This window comes from Pan paniscus, chromosome 4, assembly GCF_029289425.2.
Source record: "Pan paniscus chromosome 4, NHGRI_mPanPan1-v2.0_pri, whole genome shotgun sequence".
NCBI lineage: Eukaryota > Metazoa > Chordata > Mammalia > Primates > Hominidae > Pan > Pan paniscus.
In genome coordinates this window covers 136410277-136431989 of record NC_073253.2, presented here as the reverse complement: position 1 = coordinate 136431989, position 21713 = coordinate 136410277, and the positions used below count along the sequence as shown (strand labels likewise).

Sequence of the window (21713 nt, the reverse complement as noted above, 5' to 3'; positions counted from 1 at the left end):
ATCAACTCAGGAAGTCTCAGTAGAGATTGAAAACAATGGAAAGCAATTTAAAATATCTCAAACAAGACTTACATTTAATAGACTGTATATTAAGCATAATTGTTTGACATAAAACATTACGCATATACCTTTCATGCTTTGTGAAGGGTTCTTGATACTAAATCAGGATCCTATTTTATGTATAGAAATTTATTGCTTGACTTCAAGAGTACATATTTGAAATGATGTAAAGACACTCCCTTAAGGGAACCTCGCAATAAGTTCCTAATCAGAAATGTATTCACAGACGCGGATTTAGTTTTCATTCTTTATCAGAAACCCAAATTATTCTGAAATGGGCGATTTTCTTCCACTTCCCTGCCTGTGCTCTGGGGTAGCAGGTTGGGGATAATTGGTTTCAGAAACTTGAACTCATTTGTCCCGGAGCCTCCAGTCAGGCACACCTCATACTGGTGGCTCTGGGATAGGGTCCCGGTGCCGCTCAAATCCACCAGATGTCGTGGAAAGGGGCCCTCAGGCACCGAGCAGCGACCCACCGGGGCCGCCCTGCTCCTCCTGCACAGCCGCACCGCCACGAACAGGAGCACCGAGAGGAGGAAGAGCGAAGACACCGAGGCCAACGCCACCACCAGGTAGACAGTGAGCAAGTTGGCCTGGTCCGGGGCCGCCTCCGGGAGCCGCAGGTAGGGCTGGGAGAAGCCGTCCACCAGGAGCACGTGCAGCGTGGCGGTGGCCGAGCGCGGAGGCTCGCCATTGTCCTTGACCAGCACCACCAGCCTCTGCTTGGCTGCATCGCGCTCGCTCAGCAGCCTGGCGGTACGCACCTCGCCATTGTGCGCCCACACGCCGAATAGCCCGGGCTCCGTGGCCTTGAGCAGCTGGTACGACAGCCAGGCGTTCTGGCCCGAGTCGCCGTCCACCGCCACCACCTTGGTCACCAGGTAGCCCGGCTCGGCCGCCCGGGGCAACGGCTCGGTGCAGGGCGCGGAGCTGTTCTGCAGCGGGTACAGCACGAAGGGCGAGTTGTCGTTGGCGTCCAACACCAGCACGTGCACCAGCGCCTCGCTGCTCAGCGCGGGGGAGCTGCGGTCTGTGGCGCCCACCCGGAACTCGAAAGCCTGCAGGGCCTCGTAGTCCAGGGACCTGAGGGCAAACAGGTGGCCATTGTCCGCGTTGATGGAGACCAGGGAGGCGAGGGGCAGGTGCGGGTCCTGGGACGGCAGCAGGGAGTAGATGACCTGGGCGTTGGTGCCTGAGTCTCTGTCTGTGGCGCTGACACTGCCGATGGGCAGGGCGGGGCTGTTGTTCTCACGGACAAACAGGGTGTAGGAGGTTTGGGTGAAGGCGGGAGCGTTGTCATTGACGTCGGAGACCAGCACGGTTATGTTGTGCTCGGTTTTCAGCCTGGGTGTCCCCAAGTCGGTGACGGTGATGGTGATGTTGTACTCAGTGTTCCTCTCTCGATCCAAAGGTTTCTCTGATACCAGAGTATAGAAGTTTTCTACAGATGGCTTCAGGATGAAGGGGAGATCGTCCTGGATGGAGCACACTGTCTTTCCATTGTTCCCGGAATCTCTGTCTCTAATCCTAAAAACAGCCACGACTGTCTCGGGTGAGTTTTCTGCAATTGGGCTAGTAAGTGAAGACAGGAGCAGCTCGGGTCGATTATCGTTTATATCTGTTACATCAACCACTACAGTGCATTTTCCAGAAAGCCCGCCGCCGTCTTTGGCCTGAATAGTTAATGTGTAAGTTTGAATTGCCTCATAGTCCAATTGCGCTTTAAGATGAAGATTGCCAGATGTTGGATTGATTTGAAACGTTTTGAGAATTCTTTCAGTGGCGTAAGAAAATGCATAGGCTATTTCCCCATTACTTCCGGTATCTAAATCTCTGGCTGACACGGAGACAACCATGGAACCAACGGGGCTATTTTCGGGCACCTGCACCTTGTAGAGCGACCGCACAAAATCAGGGGCGTTGTCATTTACGTCTAGAACCAGAATGCGCACGAGGGCGGTCCCTGATCTTGGAGGAGAGCCGCCGTCTAAAGCGGTGAGGGTTAAACTGAACTCTGGTATTTCTTCCCGATCCAGCACTTGATTCAGCACCAATTCGGGATAGATATTCCCCTCCCCGCTATCATGGACATTAATATGGAAATAGGCATTGGGGCTGATGGTGTAGTTACTCAGGCTGTTGGTTCCAACATCTGAATCCTGTGCACTCTCTAGGAGAAATGCCGCCCCTGGAGTGGTACTTTCTAATATTTTCAAGGAAATCTCTCTGTCTAGAAATACTGGAGCGTGATCATTGATGTCTCTGACCCATAGTTCAGCACGGAAAATCTGAAAAGGTTTTTCCAATAACAACTGGAAAGGCAGCACACAGGGCTCTCTGGGGCCACACAGTTCCTCTCGGTCCAATTTCTCATTTAGAAGTAGATCACCAGTAAGTGAACTGAGCAGTAAAATTTGCATGTTCTGGTCTGAAACAATTCTAGTTCCCCGGGCTCTCAGTTCCCCTACCCCTAACCCTAGGTCTTTTGCCAAGTTGGTAAGAAAGGTGCCTCTCTCGGTTTCCTCCGCCACAAAATACCGAAGCGGTTCGGCGCCAGCCCAAGACATTCCCAGAAATACACAAAGAAATAAGACTTGCCTTTTCTGCACAGCACGCTCCACTCTGGCCTCCATTCTTCTTTGGATCAGTCTTTCAAAATGACTTTCACTCAGCCTCCAGCGGCTCTCACAAATGGCAGCAGCGGAATCCTTTGAAATAAGCTGAATAATAGCAATGTTTGTGGGGAAGGATCCTCATTTTACCCCAATTCCTATTACCACCGTTTCCTTTCCTATGCTTTTCTCTTCTGATTGCCTCTTTACCCTGGAATCTGTAACATCCTTTCTTTGTGAAATTATTTTTCTCTCTCTCTTTTTAGCCAGCAGCGCCACCTTGCGTTTTGTGGATGTTATTCCCGTTATCAAGACTAGAACAAAAAGATGGCGGATTGAAGGAATTCTGCAACAAGAATGATTTGTCCCCGGTATCTTTGCTGTTTCATTCCATCTTTATCCTCAAATGGTCACAGTAATGCTAGTAAGTAATAGCTGATGTCGTTTTCCCCTGTGATAATTTGGATTGGTAGAAGAATTAATTTATAGTCTTCTTAAATCTAGGAGCATGAAACTAAACTCTGACTCCCCACCGAAATCCTAAGAAAATCTCCTATTTTAAAAATGGATAGTAAAAATATATATGAGAAAATGAAACCTCCTCCTTGAAGTCAACAAATATTGGTTGGGGACATTTTATTTATTTGTAAAGTATTTAACAATAATAATGTGAATATGGCAGAATAATTGACCCTTTTCCCAATTTCTTGTGAATTAAACAATTATTCCACTTTCCAGGTCTTAACTCTTTACCTGTGATATTTCTTGGAACACTTTCTGCCTCCCCCAAACCCAACCTTCATCCTTCACCTGATTTAAGTATTACATAGAAATTATTGTTCCTCTATAATTTCAGTGACTAGAATCTCCAATGTCCAATGAATACTCTTAAAATTAGTAGTAGCAAGTTGGTCAATCTTGCATTTGTGGAAGTGCTTCTAGCATTTCATCTTCAACTATGATGGTTGATCTCAATTTGGGGTAAATATTCCTTTTTTGAATCAATAAAGTTTTCTTTTTATTCTTTCATATTTTGAAGTGATTTTTGATAGCTGTTGAAATAATACATTTATTCTTTAGTTTCTAAATTACTGAGTTATTGATATAAATGACATTTAACCATAATGTATTATTGTTTTAGTGCACAGATAGATATGATGTGTCAACATGGTTTTAGGATTTTTCTAGTTAATGTTGTTTACCTAGTGCGTGTTTGCCTTTTATGGCCTTGGTATTAAACTATTATACTGGCATCATAGAATGTGTTAGGGAGCTTTTTATCTATTTTATACAATAGTTTTAATAATTATATTATTATATGTTTCTACATGCTTAATTCCAGCTTGCCTTTTAAACTGGTTGGGTTTGGTGACTTCACTTGCAGTAGATCAGTGACTACCATTTACATTTTACCTTTGGTTATTAATCTATTCAGGTTTTGTATTTTTAAGTAACTTGCATTTTATTTTGAAAATCATTTTATCTAGTTTGCAAATTTCTTGGCATTGTTTTCATTGCGTTATTTACCTTTAATTGTATCCCTATTTTTATTAGTGATGTTTAGCATTTTAACTCCTTTTTATTCTTGGTGAGACTTGCAAGAGCTCTACTTTACTGATATTTTGAAATGCATTTTTTTCAAAATAATATATGGCCTTGGTCCAAAACTAAATAGCACTAAGAGGCTTGTTCTGCCCTTTTCCTCCTCACTTTTCTTAGTTCCCCTCCTAAGAGGTAGCCATTTTAAAACTCTTTTAGTTATCTCTTCGGTCACTAATCTGTTTTCTGATATATTTTGATTAATTAATTTTAGAAATTATCAATTGACTGTTTATTATGTTAGATTACATTTTAGGTATTTTAGATTTTCTTTTACTTACCATATATTGGGAACATTATTGTGTATTAATTATGTTTTCTTTTTCAATTTTTTGTGAAGTTAATAATTATCTTGCCTTTTCATTTACTTGATTTTTTTTATCCCTATCACTTATTCATCCCACAGATACAATTGCCTGTCAGTACAATTTTCCCCATAGTCATTTCCATTCCTCCTGAGACTTCAATTTTTCTTTAAATTGGGTGGTTGCTTTCTGTGCCTACTGCACAGCTATCATTCTGGATTTTTTTCTTTGCTGTCATTCTTGGAATTCTTTGCCTTTTATTCTGGATGTGTTTGCTATTTCTGGGATTTTATAACTTGCCCTTTTTCAGTTTACTCTATGGCATTACTAGAACACATCCTCCAATAGGTTCATATGATTGAAAAGATGATACAATGTTAAGAGGATTGCTAATGATATCCTTCAAAATCTCTGTCTCTTGAGTCAAACAGCTCCTTACTGGACTAGTTGTTCATTATGCTCAGTTGTCATCCTTGGATCATCCTTCAGCATCACCTGGAGATTCATTTCACTTCTGTCCTGTTTTGGATCTTCTAGTTTCTGTTTCTTCTGTCTTCTCCTGTCTTGAATTAGGTTCTCATTTTGATAGATACCTTCCAGTAGTTTTCGGAGAAGGGTGTTTCACAGTTAAATGTTTTTGTGATCTTAAATGTACTAAGATGTCTTTATTCTACCCTCAAACTTGATTAGTAGTTTGACTAAATATAGAGTTTTAGGTTGAAAATAATTTTTCTTCTGAATTTTTGTTTTGTCAATGAGCTTTCCAAACCAATCTGTTTGCAAAGAAGTCTAAAGCTAATCTTATTTCTTATCTTCTATATGTGACCTATATTTTTATTTTTTGTTATAGTGTTTTGTCATTGTCCCAAGCACTTTAAAAATTAAACAATTATATGTTTTGGTTTGGGGTTATTTTCCATCCATTGCACAGTATAATTGATGAGACATTTCATCTAGGAAACTAATTTCCTGCTGCTCTTAGAAATCTCTTTAAACTATTTCATTTATAATCCAACTCCCATTTCATTTTTAGAATTTCTATAATTCAGATGTTAGACCTCTGGTATGGTTCTCTAATTTCTTTATTTTTTTTCTCTCCTACTTGCCATTGTAAAATATTTTTGCAGTATTTTCTAGAACATTTTCTGAACTTTATCTTCGAGCCCTTATATTGAGATTTTTATTTCTTTATTAGGTTAGTATTTTCCTAGACTTGTCTCTTCTATTTAAAGAGCTCTCTTTTGGGCTTATTTCTTAGATGCAATAACTTCTTTTTTCATCTGATGATATTAATAATCGCTTTTCCGCCAAGTTTTCTTCTTGCTGCAGACTTTCCATTTTCTCCAAGTTACCTTTTTATTCTTTGCTTTTCTTTAACTTCTGTATGCCTTTTCAGAAACTTTCTTCATGTGTTTGTTCTTAATTTAGTTTGGGAGACTACAGAGCTGAGTGATGGCTCTGAGTAGTTTGATAATGCTTGTCCACCTTGATTTTTCATTCTGAAGTGAACTGGGAGCACTGATGGATGGGGAAACCTCAGTGTCAGTGTGATTAGGTCTTTCCGGTTGGACTGGCCAGATTACCACACTCTTTGAAATCCCCTATCCAAAAGGAAAAGATATAGATTGAAAAAGGTGAAGGATTAAGTGGGTGAAGAGGAGTACAGTTTTGCATCAGGATAGGCTAAATTATGCTTCAATACCAAACAACTTGCCCAAATCTCAACAGCTTAACACAGTGAAAGTTGATTTCTTCCATCCTGGCTAACACAGTGAAATCCCGTCTCTACTAAAAATACAAAAAACTAGCCAGGTGTGGTGGCGGGTGCCTGTAGTCTCAGCTACTCGGGAGGCTGAGGCCAGAGAATGGTGTGAACCGGGGAGGTGGAGCTTGCAGTGAGCCGAGATCGTGCCACTGCACTCCAGCCTGGACGGAGCGAGACTCCGTCTCAAAAAAAAAAAAAAAAGAAAGAAAGAAAGTTGATTTCTTTCTTATACTATATATCCTATATAGTTCAGCCTGGGGCCCTCCTCACAGCAGTCAGTCAAGGATCTAAACTTGTGGAGATTCCATCTTCACATATACTTCCGTGATCACTGTAGTGGGAAAAGAAAATGTGTTAAACCGTGCCTCCAAAAACTTCAGCCCAGAATGGATATATGTCACTTTTCACATTTTATTAGCCAAAGGAAATTACATGGCTACACATAATTTTAAACAGAAATAGAATTGAAATTCTACCATATGTCCAAGAAGGGGAGAACCAAAATATTTGTGATTGGTTCAAATGACTATCACAGCATTTTAACAATCAACCAGAATTAAATATTTAGATGGTTACTTACTTTTGCTACCCATATTACCCATGACCTCCATTTTGTTGGCAGAACCTCTCATATAATAACCCTCCTTTTTGCACTCTTCAGAAAATAAAACTCCAGACTTATGTTAGGGTCAAGGGGGTAGGTAGGTTACTCAGTGACTGGAATGGGGAAATGTGATCTAACTGCTAGAGATTTAACTGCTTTACAGGGATCTTTAACACAATCCTTCTTATTTGGCATGAGGAACTAGGATTGACATTTCAGATGCCTCTATATGTCCCACCACCTAAACAGAATTTATTCTAGTCCCACAGTCTGAACAGGATCGATTCTCAGCTCTTCCCACTTCACGACTGGTAGTTGATTTGTCAGGTCTACTAAATCATTCATCTGTTTTCCAGCTTCTAAGAGTTTTCCCTGTTGTCTTCTACATTATTCTCTTCATCCTTATTAAGTTTATGTTTCTGAAAATATATGTTCATGTTTTCTTAGTGCATTTTTAGAGGGAGCCAAATGAAAGGTGCATGTCTCATACATCAATTATATATAGAACCTAAAATATCCTTGGCTTTTTCAAAGAAATCACTTTTTGTTTAATTGGTCAAATGTTATGTGGTTTTATTCTATTTAATCAATTTTTGCTTTTATATTTTTAATTCATTCCTCTTATTTTCCTTATTTTTAAAAATTCTTGTTTTGATTCTTGAGTCATTTACTTTGTCCCTTTTTTCTCAATAAACCTTGATTTCTAAAATATGCATGTAAGTCTTACATTTTTCTCTATTTACCCTTATACTCTTACCTTAAATATCACTTTATTAAATAAACTTCTTATATCAGCTAGAATTATGTTCTATATAACTTATAGATCTATGTTCTATATCAATTTAGCTTGAAGTTACAGATAAAGCCATAATAACAGTGACTTAAACAAAATATAAAAGGCTAGTGGCTGAAAATGCACTCCATGATATCTGGGACACAGTCTCATTCCATCATTGATTTGCTATCTTCAGGACATGGCCTTTACTTCATTGTCCAATGTAGCTGCCTAATAAGCAGTCATTACATCCGCATTCATGCCAACAAAAAGAGGAAGGAAAGGGTGTGCTTTCATTTTTAAAAAAGATTATTTCCATAAGGTACTCCATGGCACTTGTGCTTTTATCTCACGGTCTACAATTTAGTTACAAGATGACACCTGGCTGCAAGAGAGGTTGAAGAATATAATCTATAGCTCACATACGTACATAAGCAGCTAAAATCAGATGTATAAATAAGGGGAGAATGTATATTTGGGTTAAAGTAGCCATCTATATCATACCCACTTAGACCTGACCTATTGCCCCAACTGCCCACTAGGAACAGATAGGGTCAAAAAAGTTATCCAATTCAGAGCAGTTATTAAAGGAACATAGGACTGTCTCTCTCCATATTGGCAGTGTGGCTTGTAGCCAAAAGAATTATTGTTCCACTGAAAGCTAAGCCCAGGAAGCAATAGAGAAATTAATTCAAGTGCTAGGGCAAGGCCTTTTGAACAATGTTTCCCCAGTGTGCTATTGTAATATGCCATCCATTCCTACTTCATTTTATAAATTTTTTTAAAATTCAGGGTCTAGAAAGCTTAAAACTCCATTTTCCAGACTTCTTAGAATTATTATTCTGAATGTAAATTAGCTTTTACCAATGAGATTCCTTCACGTGAGCCTTAGAATACAGGCAAAGGTGGTCTTCCACTGTTCACCAATAAGGTCAGAAAGATATGAATGCTTGCAGCCAAGTCAGCATTCCTCCGTCTAGCCATCACCTTCTTAGGGAACTGGAGACCACTGTGGCATCCAGACACTCTGTGCCAGTGTGCAGCCATCAGTTTTGGAGGTGGGAAGGGCACTGTGGGAGCAACAGTTTTGGTAGTAGTAGTAGCATCAGCTTCCTGATTCCTGTGCTGCAGCTGTGGTCATATGCCTTCAAAACCATTTCAGTGCTGACTCTCTTACTTCTGCTTGTCCAGTTCTTCCAGTGATTTTATATAAGCATCTAAGTCCTTGTAGCTGATATCTTTTTTGGTTTTGGTTAGGGACACACAGAGTGGTTGTTGGTTTTTTGTCCTGAACTCTGAATAATTCATCCAAATTCAAAATTTTATTCCTTCACTCAAATTATAAGTAATAGGAGCCTCTCGATTAGAGTTTGTAAAAGAAAAAAACTGTAAAACATAAAATCATCAAGGCTTTAAGGCACTAGTCCCTTAATCTAACACAACTTAGTTTAAGAATAGGGGAGAATAAAAAATTTCAGATGTACTCCTGAGAGACTAAGGATAAAAGTGTTTGATAAATTTGATGTATATCTTTTTTAAAAAGCAGAACATGGTCTGAAGGTGAATAAAAATCTTTCATCCTCCCTTCATGTGTAACACAATAAGTCAAAATTTGTTTTAAAAATGTATTATTTGTAAAGAAATAAGAAAGGGCTCAACATCATGTTATAAATTTTAAAAAATGAAAGCTGGGTCACATATTTTAAATGACATATTGTTAGGTGAACAAAGCAAGTATCAAATACTGTAAATAATAAATGGGCATTTTATAAAAAAGAAATAAAATATTTTGTTATCATGTTTAGGCTTACTAAGCCAGATAAAATAACAGACTGAAATTTATTTATTGCTTTATTCAACACTCATTCACCTATATTTATTTCAATACAGTCACGTGCTGCATAACGACATTTGGTCAACCATGGATGGCATATACAATGGTGGTCCTGTAAGATCATAATGGAGCTGAAAAATTTTTATTGCCTAGTGATGCCATACCTATAGTAATGTCATAGTGCAATGCATTATCTGTTCTATGTTTAGATACACAAACACTAACCATTGTGTTATAATTGTCTACAGTAGTCAGTAGAGTAACATGATATACAGGTTTGCAGCCTAGGAACAATAGGCTATACTGGGTATCCCAGGTGTGTATAGTAGGCTACGTTATCTGGATTTGTGTAAGTACACTCTATGATGTTGGAGCAATAATGAAATTGCCTAATGACACAGCTTTCAGAATGTATTTCTGCTATTAAGCAATGAATGGCTGTGTATATATTTGTCTAAGCCCATAAGATAAAGAGCCCTCTTTGTGAAGAGAGTACTGTCTAGTGGAGAGGGGAGATTATTGATTTGTCTGAGTACTCCGTACTCAGTTGATGAAACATTGGATTCAATGGATTCAAAGGAAAAATAGCCTAATTAATATATAATTGAAATGGTGGAAAAACTGAATCTTCAGGTTGAATAAACATTAGACAGAGCTTGTCATTTCTGAAAATGATAGTATCAATAATTCATATGACCCTCCTAAGGAAAACAAAATACAGTGGACAAAACTTAAGAAAAAACTTCAAAACTAATGAAGAGTCAAAAACATAGTAGAAAATGGCAGAAAAAGCCCAATTTTTATGGAAGCCTGTAAGAGAGGGGTAAACAGAGTATCAGAACAACAAAACTTCTTATGCTCTCAGGGCATTTAAAAATATTTGTACTCAGGCTTTGAGCTGAAGCTGTGGGATTAAAGAAATATAAATCAAGGCTCAGGTGTAACCACAGTTGCAGCATATTATAGAAAGATCCTCTTCATATTAAGGGACCACTCAGGGATACATCCATAATGTAAATACAGTGTAAACACCAGCAAATCTAAACCTGCCCTCAGCCTCTAACTCCAGGGAATTATATAGAAGTCTCCCTGATTTTAAGCAGAGAAGAAGAAAAAGAAAAAAAAACCATGCCTGGGAAGTTGTACCTACATATTGGGTGTGTGTGTGTTTGTGTGTGTGTATTGAGATGGGGTCTTACCCTACTGCCTAGGTGGGTATAGAACTCCTGAGCTCAAGTGATCTTCCCACCTCAACCTCCTGAGTAGCTGGAACTACAGGCCCACACCACTGCACGTGGCCCTCTTGTGTATTTGTATTTTGAATATACATAGGTTGAGATGCAAGGAACCTCAAGCCATTTAATTAATTTGTGATAGTCCACTATTGATAGTGTTTCCAATATCCTGGCTGAAACAAATGAAAATCCATTTTGAGAGTTGGAACATGTGCAACCTAGGCTTTGTAGATACCCGACAAATAAATTTTCAAGGGCAATCAACCATGCACATCCTACAAAGAAACAAAGACATCATGAATGAGAAGGAGCAGAAACAAAATAGAGTAGGCATAAGCCCACACAAACTTCAGATATTAGAACTATAAGGCAGATTTTAAAACAAAATATACTTACCATATATAAATAAATAAATGATATACTTGAAAATATCTGCATGAACAGATTGAAAAGGCACGCTGAGTTCCAGGGAAAAGTAATGTGTAATTACCATAATCAAGACATAATCTGATAAAGATAATGAATTTCAAGGATAGAAAACAAGTTACCTACAGGTGAAGCAAACAGGCTTCAGAATTTCCCTGAGCAACATTTAATACCAAAACAGAATGGAAATGTCTACAAGATTCTGAGGGAAATAAATTATGGCTCAACTATTTTATACATAGCCAAGCTGTTGCTCAAGTACAAAGACAACAATGCAGCAAACAGGAAAGAATTCATTAACCCTTGTGCTAGTACTGATGAATTCTTTTTGAAAAAAATACTACCTAAGGATAAAAATCAAGTGACTTATAGATGACTGTAGAAACCATGATAGAAGAACTAATGTTATATTTAATGTCAACAAATCTTTGACAAAAAGAAAGTCCATTGAAAAATTTTATACCCAGCTAAATTGTATTTCTCAAGCATGTGAAAAAATACAGCACCTATGAACCCTTATCTAAAGACTGACATCTGATGAAATCAAGCAAATCGAGATAAAACAACATAAATGATTCAGGTACAGGAAAACTAGCACAATATGACTGACAGTAAGGACTGTATTTTACTCTAGTTTGAGCACAATAGTTTTTCTCAATTTTTTCCTGAAACCTTATGTAAATGATAGAGGGCAAGGGTTTAAAATAAACAAAGCTATAAAGACAAAAATAATGGGAGAAGAATAAACCGCAGGGGAGAGAAGTCACAAAAATTTTGGAAGATGCAAAGCACACAGACAATTGGTAACTGACAGTTTTCTTTTTTTTTTCTTTTTGCTCTCAAATGAAAAGGAGGAAAATTAATAAGAAAATCAAATCTAGCCAAAGTAATAATCCAGACTGAGGACCCAGGGAGAGGCTAAAAATAACATTGGCTGAAGATCTATATAAGGAGTACTTATATCTGAGAATTCCTTTCCTACTCAGTGAAGCAAGGCACTTTCCCTTTTCTCATCATGGCAGAAAATAGGAGGTGTAATATCCATAGTGGTTTAATAGGAAGGGCTCTGGACTGAAGGACACGAGCACAACTTAGGGCAGTACTGAGATCTTAGTGAGAAAGTGGGTTAAAAAAAATTAAGACACTTTCTCTCAAACCAAGGAGCTTACAAAGTGCTAGGTGTCAAGTTTATAATAACTTCCATCCTACCCATCCTTATTGAATTTCTCTCTGAAGAACAATGCGAACCCAAGAGAGAAGACTTACAGATATTGACGTTTTGTCTCCAAATAAAATGTTTCCTGTTTCATTACCCTAAGGTGAGGTCCACCACTCAACTAGTCCCACCCAAACATACAATGTTTATCAGCTTTTAAGTGCCTTATTTTATAAAAGGAAAAAATACGCCGGGCACGGTGGCTCACGCCTGTAATCCCAGCATTTTGGAAGGCTGAAACGGGTGGATCACCTGAGGTCAGGAGTTTGAGACCAGCCTGGCCAACATGGTGAAACCTCATCTCTACTAAAAATACAAAAACATCAGCCAGGCGTGGTGGCAGGCGCCTGTAATCCCAGCTACTCGGGAGGCTGAGGCAGGAGAATCACTTGAACCCAAGAGGCAGAGGTTGCAGTGAGCTGAGATTGCACCACTGCACTCCAGTCTGGGTGACAGAGCGAGATTCTGTCTCAAAAAAAAGAAAACAATACATAATTGGGCTTCATCAAAATTTTAAAAAATCTTTTTTACTTCAGAGGACACTACCAATAAAGTGAAAACACAACTCACAGAATGGCAGAAAGTATTTGTAAATCATGTATCTGATAAGAGTCTAGTATCCAGAACATATAAAGAACTACTAACATTCAACAATTAAAATATTAAAAAATTAGGTTAGATAACTGGCAAGAATTTGAGTATACATTTCTTTAAAGAAGATACTCAAATGAACAATAAGCATATGAAAAGAAATATAACATGATTAGTCATTTGGGAAATGCAATTCAAACCATAATAGGATACTACTTCACACCTTCTAAGATGGCTATAATAACAAAAAATAAGTGTTGGTGAGGATGTAGACAAATTGGAACCCTCATACACTGTTGAGAGGAATGTAAAATGGTATAGTCACTTTGGAAAACAGTTTGACAATTCCTCAAAAAGTTATATAGAATCAGTATGTGACCCACTAATTCCATTCCTAGGTATACACCCAAGAGAAATGAAAACATGTTCACACAAAAACTCATACATGAATGTTCCTAGCAGCATTATTCATAATAGCAAATAGTGGAAACAAACCCAAATGCCCACCAATTGATGAACAAACAAAATGTGGTACATTCCTACAATGGGATATTATTTAGCCATAGAAAAGAATGAAGTGCTGATGCATGCTGTAACATGAATGAACCTTGAAAACATTATGTTAAGTGTAAGAAGCCAGACATACTCTATGATTCAATTTACATGAAATGTCTAGAACAGGCAAATCCAAAGAAACATAAAGTTGATTAGTGGTTTCCAGGGGCTGGAAGGAGGAGGGAATGGGGAGTGACTGCTTAAGGGTACCAGGTTTCTTCTTTGTGCTGATGAAAATGTGAAAAATGTTCTAGAATTAGATAGTGGTAATAACCGTACAGCCCTTGGAATATACTAAAAACCACCAAACTCAATTTTTTAAAAAGTGAATATTATGGTATGTGAATTATAGCTCACCAAAGAATTTTAAAACTGCAAGACTACTATAGAAAGAAATATGCAGAGACCAAGAAAAAGCTTTTTGAAAGTAAAACTATGATAGCAAAAGCTTAAAATTTAGCCATAGAGGAAATTTACTGGAATCCAGGAAAATAAAGACAGAAGATAGAACAAGGATAAGAAAAATTAAATATCAAACCAGGTCAGTATACAATGAACAGAAATTGCAGAATAAAAAACCAAAAACCACTTAGTAGGGGAAATAATTTTTTAATTAAAAAAAACCCCTAACAATCCTGTTCTAGTCTGAAGAACATGTCTCAAGATCGTCAAGTCTCATTGAGTAACTAGTGCAATAAATGACCAAAATTCTTACAGTATGACACAGTGATGAAATTCTAGAACACTGGAGGTACATACAAGAACCTCAATTTATCTGGATTAGGGTTTCTCAGCCTCAGCACTGTTGGCAGCTGTGACCATCAAAAATGTTTCCAGACATTGCCAAATGTTTGATAATTGCCAGACATTTACCAAAGGTGGCAAAATTGCCATTGGTTGAGAATCAGGGATCTAGAAGGAAAACAAAGTTTCTCAGAAAAGAATGGGTAATATCTCAACTTTGGTGGTTAGAAGACAACAGAGGAATGTCTTCAAAATACTAGCAGCAAATAATTCCTAACCTATAATTCCACACCCAACAAAATCTTCAAATAGACATTTGAGTTTCTGACATCTGAAATTTTTATATTCAAGTGATCAAAAGATTTATGACCAAATATTCTTCTGACAGTTAAGGGAGAAAACCAAACAAGAGGAAGATGTAAAATCCAGAAGAGGAAATCAAATGGAAGAGGAAAATAAACTCCCAAGTTAGTGGGAAAAGCAAACTGCCAGCTGTGCAGTAGGTCTAGAGAGCAAACAATGTACAATGGAACAAGACTCTGAATAGCTCCAGGATGGCTCCAGGAGAAAAGAATGGAACCGATACATTTCTTTATGAGTTTAACCTAAGTTAGGAGCTTCAGGCTTTACAAAATTTATGGATAATTTTAAAAGATGTACATAGAAAAGTAGTTGAAAAAGAAGGCAATTATGACCTTAAAGGTAAAAAAAGAGGCTTTTTGTTTTCACTCTTCAGGCTTAGGTGTAAGTAACATTTTTATGGTGACAATTATATAAACATTATCTAAACAGAATTTTGATATTGCTAGGTAGAGGAAATGTGCGAGTTGTGTGTGCGTCTGTGTGTGTACCCCTTAAAAACTGGATATCTAAAACTGGGATTTGAGAAAAAGCACTTTATAAGCATATGTGATTTTAAAAACAGGGAAGTAAATATGGGAAAACACATAAGAGCATCAAAAGTGGTTACCCTGGGCAGTCAGACTTGAATAAAATTGGAAAAAACTAGCATTATATGACTTTTAAATTAAAATTTAAAAAATATGAAATGCTGGCCAGGTGCAGTGGCTCACACCTGTAATCCCAGCACTTTGGGAGGCCGAGGCAGGTGGATCACCTGAGGTCAAGAGTTCGAGACCAGCCTGACCAACATGGTGAAACCCCATCTCTACCAAAAATACAGCATTAGCCAGGCATGGTGGCGCACGCCTGTCATCCCAGGTACTTGGGAGGCTGAGGCAGGAGAATCGCTTGAACCCGGGAGGTGGAGGCTGCAATGAGCCGAGATCACGCCACTGCACTCCAGCCTGGGCAACAAGAGTGAAACTCCGTCTAAAAAAATATATGAAATGCATAAACAATTATGGCAAGTATTCTTTCAAAATACATTGTAAATGTTATAAATATTGATAAGGTAATATATATTTAATACAAAAAGGATAAGTACGGTTAAGAAAGAAGAGAACGGGTATAAAATGTTTATTTGCTCATTTTTAAGCAGGCAGTTAAGTAATGCTAATGTCTTAATATGCATCTAATCTTGCTTTTTAACCTTTATAGGGACTACTTATCAAAGCTTAAGCAAGTTCTATAGTTTCACACTTCATTTTATTGTATTCAATCTAATCATTTTTATCAGAAGCTATCAATTTATTATAGATCCATTTTATAAAATTATTTTCATCTATTACTTTATTCTTATGTACATTCATTGAAATATTTTAGAATGATGTTGACTTAATGAAATTAGTTCTGATGGTGGAATAATGATGTTAATTTGCTTTCTCTTTTGTACTTACTGTATGTTTGAATCATATGATTATATTTTATTTTTATTTATTTATTTATTTTTGAGATGGAGTCTCTCTCTGTCACCCAGGCTGGATTGCAGTGGCATGATCTCAGCTCACTGCAACCTCCGCCTCTGAGGCACAAGGGATTCTCCTGCCTCGGCCTCCCAAGTAACTGGGATTACAGGCACTTGCCACCACGCCCAGCTAATTTTTGTATTTTTAGTAGAGATGGGGTTTCAACATGTTGGCCAGGCTGGTCTCGAACTCCTGACCTCAGGTGATCCGCCCACCTTGGCCTCCCAAAGTGCTAGGATTACAGGTGTGAGCCACTGCTATATATTATTTTAAAAGAAGGAGAATCATTATTTACATACCAAAGCCATTTATTATTTTTAAAAAAAGCAATCACAAGTCAACCAACCTTTTTTCTATTATTCTTTCATGTAACAGGAGTTGAATCCTTTAGAATAACAGCCGATGGTCTATAAATATCAATTTTGAAAAAAGAAATTCAGGAGAGAAAACATCACCTAGGTAAAATATTGGTTCATTTGAGGGAAGAGTAGTGTTTTTGAAACAACACAACAGAAATGCAACAATTTACAAGATTACTAAAATTTTTGCATAAATGAAAATTATTTTTTAAGCTAAAACCTGTGATTTACGATAGACTTAGAGTCATGCTGATGATAACCAGAAAGTTTGAAACACTATTCTCTTAATCATAACATATCAATGAACAAGTTCAAATACTGGGAACCTGAAAACACCTGTGAGTTCCAAAATCTGACCAAACAAAAACAGCAACCATAGGAAACACCATTTCTCTGCTATTGTGTGCACATACTATAACTAACATAGCTGACAACCACCACAACAAAAATTAAAGGGAATGGAAAATAGTCCAGCAGGTTGAAATAGCTATAAATATGACAGCCATTACTAATGTGTGAATATGTGACTCTAGGTAAATGAGAGAATTGGGAACTTACAGATGAATAGTGAATTCTATGATTTATCACGACCTGTTGTCAGATTCCTAATTGAACCCAAAATGATTCCTAGAGTTGGAGTTTGCCTCGCTGTCCCCACCAGTCCCTTCACCCAAGAAGTTGGGAAGTACCGGTTTAAGAAACTTGAACTGGCTCTCAGAGCTTTCTGCCAGGTAAACTTCATACTGATAATTCTGGGACAGGGTCCTCGTGCCACTCACGTCCACCAGATGCCCTGGAAAGGGGCCCTCGGGCACCGAGTAGCGACCCACCGAGGCCGCCCTGCTCCTTCTGCACAGCCGCACCGCCACGAACAGGAGCACCGAGAAGAGGAAGAGCGAAGACACCGAAGCCAACGCCACCACCAGGTAGACGGTGAGCGAGTCGGCCTGGGCCTGGGTCGGGGCCGCCTCCGGGAGAGGCAGGTAGGGCTGGGAGAAGCCGTCCACCAGGAGCACATGCAGCGTGGCGGTGGCCGAGCGCGGAGGCTCGCCATTGTCCTTGACCAGCACCACCAGCCTGTGCTTGGCCGCGTCGCGCTCGCTCAGCAGCCTGGCGGTGCGCACCTCGCCATTGTGCGCCCACACGCCGAATAGCCCGGGCTCCGTGGCCTTGAGCAGCTGGTACGACAGCCAGGCGTTCTGACCCGAGTCGCCGTCCACCGCCACCACCTTGGTCACCAGGTAGCCCGGCTCGGCCGCCCGGGGCACCAGCTCGGTGCAGGGCGCGGAGCCGTTCTGCAGCGGGTACAGCACGAAGGGCGAGTTGTCGTTGGCGTCCAGCACCAGCACTCGCACCAGCGCCTCGCTGCTCAGCGCCGGGGAGCCGCGGTCTGTGGCGCCCACGCGGAACTCGAACTCCTGCAGGGCCTCGTAGTCCAGCGACCTGAGGGCAAACAGGTGGCCGTTGTCTGTGTTGATGGAGACCAGGGAGGCGAGGGGCAGGTGCGGGTTCTGGGGCGGCAGCAGCGAGTAGGTGACCTGAGCGTTGGTGCCCGAGTCTCTGTCTGTGGCGCTGACGCTGCCGATGTGCAGGGCGGGGCTGTTGTTCTCGCGGACGAACAGGGTGTAGGAGGTTTGGGTGAAGGCGGGGGCGTTGTCATTGACGTCGGAGACCAGCACGGTTATGTTGTACTCGGTTTTCAGCCTGGGTGTCCCCAAGTCTGTGACAGTAATGGTGATGTTGTACTCGGCCCTGCTCTCTCTGTCTAGCGCTCCTTCTGTTAACAAAGTGTAGAAATTTTCTAAGGTAGGTTTTAGAAGGAAAGGGAGATGGTCTTGGATGGAACACATCATTTTTCCATTGTTCCCGGAGTCCGGATCCGAAATTCCGAAAACAGCGACCACTGTTTCTGGGGAGTTTTCTAGGATATCACTGATGAGTAAGGACATAGTAAGTTCCGGTGCGTTGTCGTTTATATCCATTACCTCTATGGCTACGGTGCATTTTCCTGAAAGACCCCCACCATCTGAGGCCTCAACTTCCATGTGATAAGATTGAATTTCCTCAAAATCCAACGCCTTTTTTAATCTAATTTCTCCCGTGATTGAGTTTATTTCAAAGGCCTGAATGATTTGATTGGAGTATTGAAAAAATGAGTAGGAGAGCTCCCCGTGGGTCCCAGCATCTAAATCCCTGGCAGAGACGGTGATGACAAGGGAACCTATAGGGGTGTTCTCTGGGACCTGCACCTCGTAGCGCCGCTGAGCAAATTCAGGGACGTTGTCATTGATATCTACAATCACTATGAGAACCTGGGAAGTCCCAATTCTGGGCGGTGACCCACCATCCAGCGCTGTGAGGGTTAACCTGAGCTGGGGCTGCTCCTCGCGGTCCAGCGCTTGATCCAGCACGAGCTCTGGGTATTTCTTGCCGTCGCTGTGATTGCGAGTGAAAAGGTGGAAATAGGAGTTGGTGCTAATTGAGTAGTTCTGAACTGTGTTGCTACCTACGTCCAAATCTTGAGCTATTTTCAAAGGAAATGAAGTCCCTGGATGGCTGCCTTCAGAGATTTTCAGGAGGATTTCATTTTCCAAGAATTCTGGGGCATGGTCATTTACATCTTGGAGCTGTAGTTCACCTTGAATAAACTGCACTGGATTTTTCAGTAACATCTGGAAATGCAGTATACATGGATCTATGTCACCGCACAACTCTTCCCGGTCCAATTTTTCTTTTAGGAGCAAATTCCCACTCTTCCGTTCGAGCTGCAAATACTGTTTGTTCCCTTTGGAAAGAATCCGGGCGCCTCTCGCGGCCAGTTCCCCTACACCCAGCCCCAGATCTTTTGCTAAGTTGGCCACAAAAGAGCCGCTGTCCCTCTCTTCTAGAACTGAATACTTAATCGTAGCGCTGCCCGCCTCCCACAGTAGTAATAAGAAAATAATGGCGGTCACTTGCCTTTTCTCTGGTGCTTTGGGGAGCGGCGTCTCCATCATTCCTCAGGGTCCAAAAGATGCAGTATTTAATCACAAAATAATTGCTTTACAGCCAACTCAGCTATCTTGATTTAAATATCTTGAGTTAGTTCTTTTTAACATTGACCGACATGGGATGGCTGCCTTTCTGAAACCTATCCCCAGTAGTGAAAAAGTGTTTCCTTTTCGAGCTGCCAGAAAACCCGCACAGCTTTTAAGGAGACACTGATTCTGCAGTTTTTCACTCTTAGCCTGCAGCGCCACCAAGCGTTCTGCTTTACAACTTCAGATAATTTTCATTTCAAAGCACACTGTATACTGTAACAGCTAAAACATGTAGCAGGCCTTTTAGGTCATAGCCTGTTATATACTCCCTTTTCCCCCGGCTATTATGAGGCCTTGTTCAGGTAGCTAAGAATGGTTGTTACAGCAAAAGTAATGTCTGTATCTATATTCATCTTCCTTATAAAGGTGCAAGTTCAGTACACAAAACTCTGCTCCAGGCAAATTCATTTATTAACAAGTATTTACCTGTAGGGACATTCATGTAGCTTCCTGGGATAATACAGTAAATGAAACATAAAAATTCTTGCTCTTGGGGAATTTGCATTCTATTACAAAAATGCTAATTTGTTCTATTGTACTGGAAGAAATCATGAACTTTCAAAATCTAGTTTCATTCTCAAATTGTAATGTGCCTGTAACTCCCAAAAGAAAATAAAAATATTGTTTCTTGTTAGTCTCTGGTCTACATAACCATTGGGAATTTTTTGTTTTTTTTGAGACATGGTCTCACTCTGTTGCCCAGGCTGGAGTGCAGTGGCCTCAATCTTGGCCCACTGCAACCTCTACCTCCCAGGTTCAAGCGATTCTCCTGACTCAGCCTCCTGAGAAGCTGGGACTACAGGTGCGTGCTACCACACCAGGCTAATTTTTGTAGTTTTAGTAGACATGACATTTCACCATATTGGCCAGGATGGTCTTGAACTCCTGGCCTCAAGTGATCTGCCTGCCTCGGCCTCCCAAAGTGCTGGGATTACAGGCATGAGCTACCATACCTGGCCACCATTTAGGACTTTTTTTCCTTCATAAATTTATTATGTGCAATGCCCAGTGAAATTTAGAGAAAATGGTGGTTTGTCTTATTAAAAATCAATATAGGCCAGGTGTGGTGGCTCACGCCTGTAATCCCAACACTTTGGGAGGCTGAGGTGGGTGGATCACTGGAGGCCAAGAGTTTGAGACCAGCCTGGCCAATATGGTGAAACCTCGTTTCTACTAAAAATATAAAAATTAATCGGGTGTGGTGGTGCACACCTGTAGTCCCAGCTACTCAGGAGGCTGAGGCAGAAGAATCACTTGAACCTGGGAGGCGGATGTTGCAGTGAGCTGAGATTGTGCCACTGCATTTCAGCCCGGGTGACAGAGCAAGACTCTGTCTCAAAAAAAAAAAAAAATCAATATAAGCTCAGAATCTAGGCAATGTCTTTTCTACAGATGTAAAGAAGACAACAAAGTTGACAAAGTCAAAAATACACTGTCTGGGGAAGGGTATTGACCTGTCTGCATTGGACAGTATACTACCCCAGTGTACATTCTCTAGGATTAGGGGGATGTGGATATTGAAAAACACTACTGCTCCAACTAAAGCCAAGTGACTGGAGTGAGAACAATGGAAGAAGGAATCTCACCAAGGAAGAATGCTGTTCTAAGGAGAATAGGGTATATATCTGAGAACACAAAATAGTAAATGTTCCCCACACTCATTTAATCAGTTGGTAATCATCCATGACAGTCAGTTCACTTATCTGGACACAAAACACAGTCAAATGTAATTTAGTTCAGCCCAGTTCCACTTCAATTAAGGATAAAAATAAAATAGTCGGCCGGGTGTGGTGGCTCACGCCTGTAATCCCAACGCTTTGGGAGGCTGAGGCGGGTGGATCATGAGGTCAGGAATTCGAGACCAGCCTGGTCAAGATGGTGAAACCCTGTCTCTCCTAAAAATACAAAAATTAGCTGGGTTTGGTGGCATGCGCCTGTAATCTTAGCTACTAAGGAGGCTGAGGCAGGAGAATCACTTGAACCAGGGAGGCGGAGGTTGCAGTGAGCGAAGATCGCACCATTACATTCCAACCTCGGCAACAAGAGCAAAACTCCATCTCAAAATAAAATAAAATAGTCACTGAA

General features: G+C 40.2%; 2 protein-coding genes across 2 annotated transcripts; both read right to left on the bottom strand.

The window, feature by feature from the left end:
* Positions 1-46: 46 nt before the first annotated feature.
* On the bottom strand, positions 47-6753 carry LOC100988774 (protocadherin beta-7). Its single transcript, XM_003829142.5, has one exon. The coding sequence runs from the start codon at positions 2691-2693 to the stop codon at positions 312-314; it is 2382 nt and encodes a 793-aa protein (XP_003829190.2). The 5' UTR covers positions 2694-6753; the 3' UTR covers positions 47-311.
* A 7417-nt stretch (positions 6754-14170) lies between these two features.
* On the bottom strand, positions 14171-20003 carry LOC100990803 (protocadherin beta-17). Its single transcript, XM_055112724.2, has one exon. It carries the CDS (start codon positions 19542-19544, stop codon positions 17154-17156), a length of 2391 nt encoding a protein of 796 aa, XP_054968699.1. The 5' UTR covers positions 19545-20003; the 3' UTR covers positions 14171-17153.
* Positions 20004-21713: the final 1710 nt, after the last annotated feature.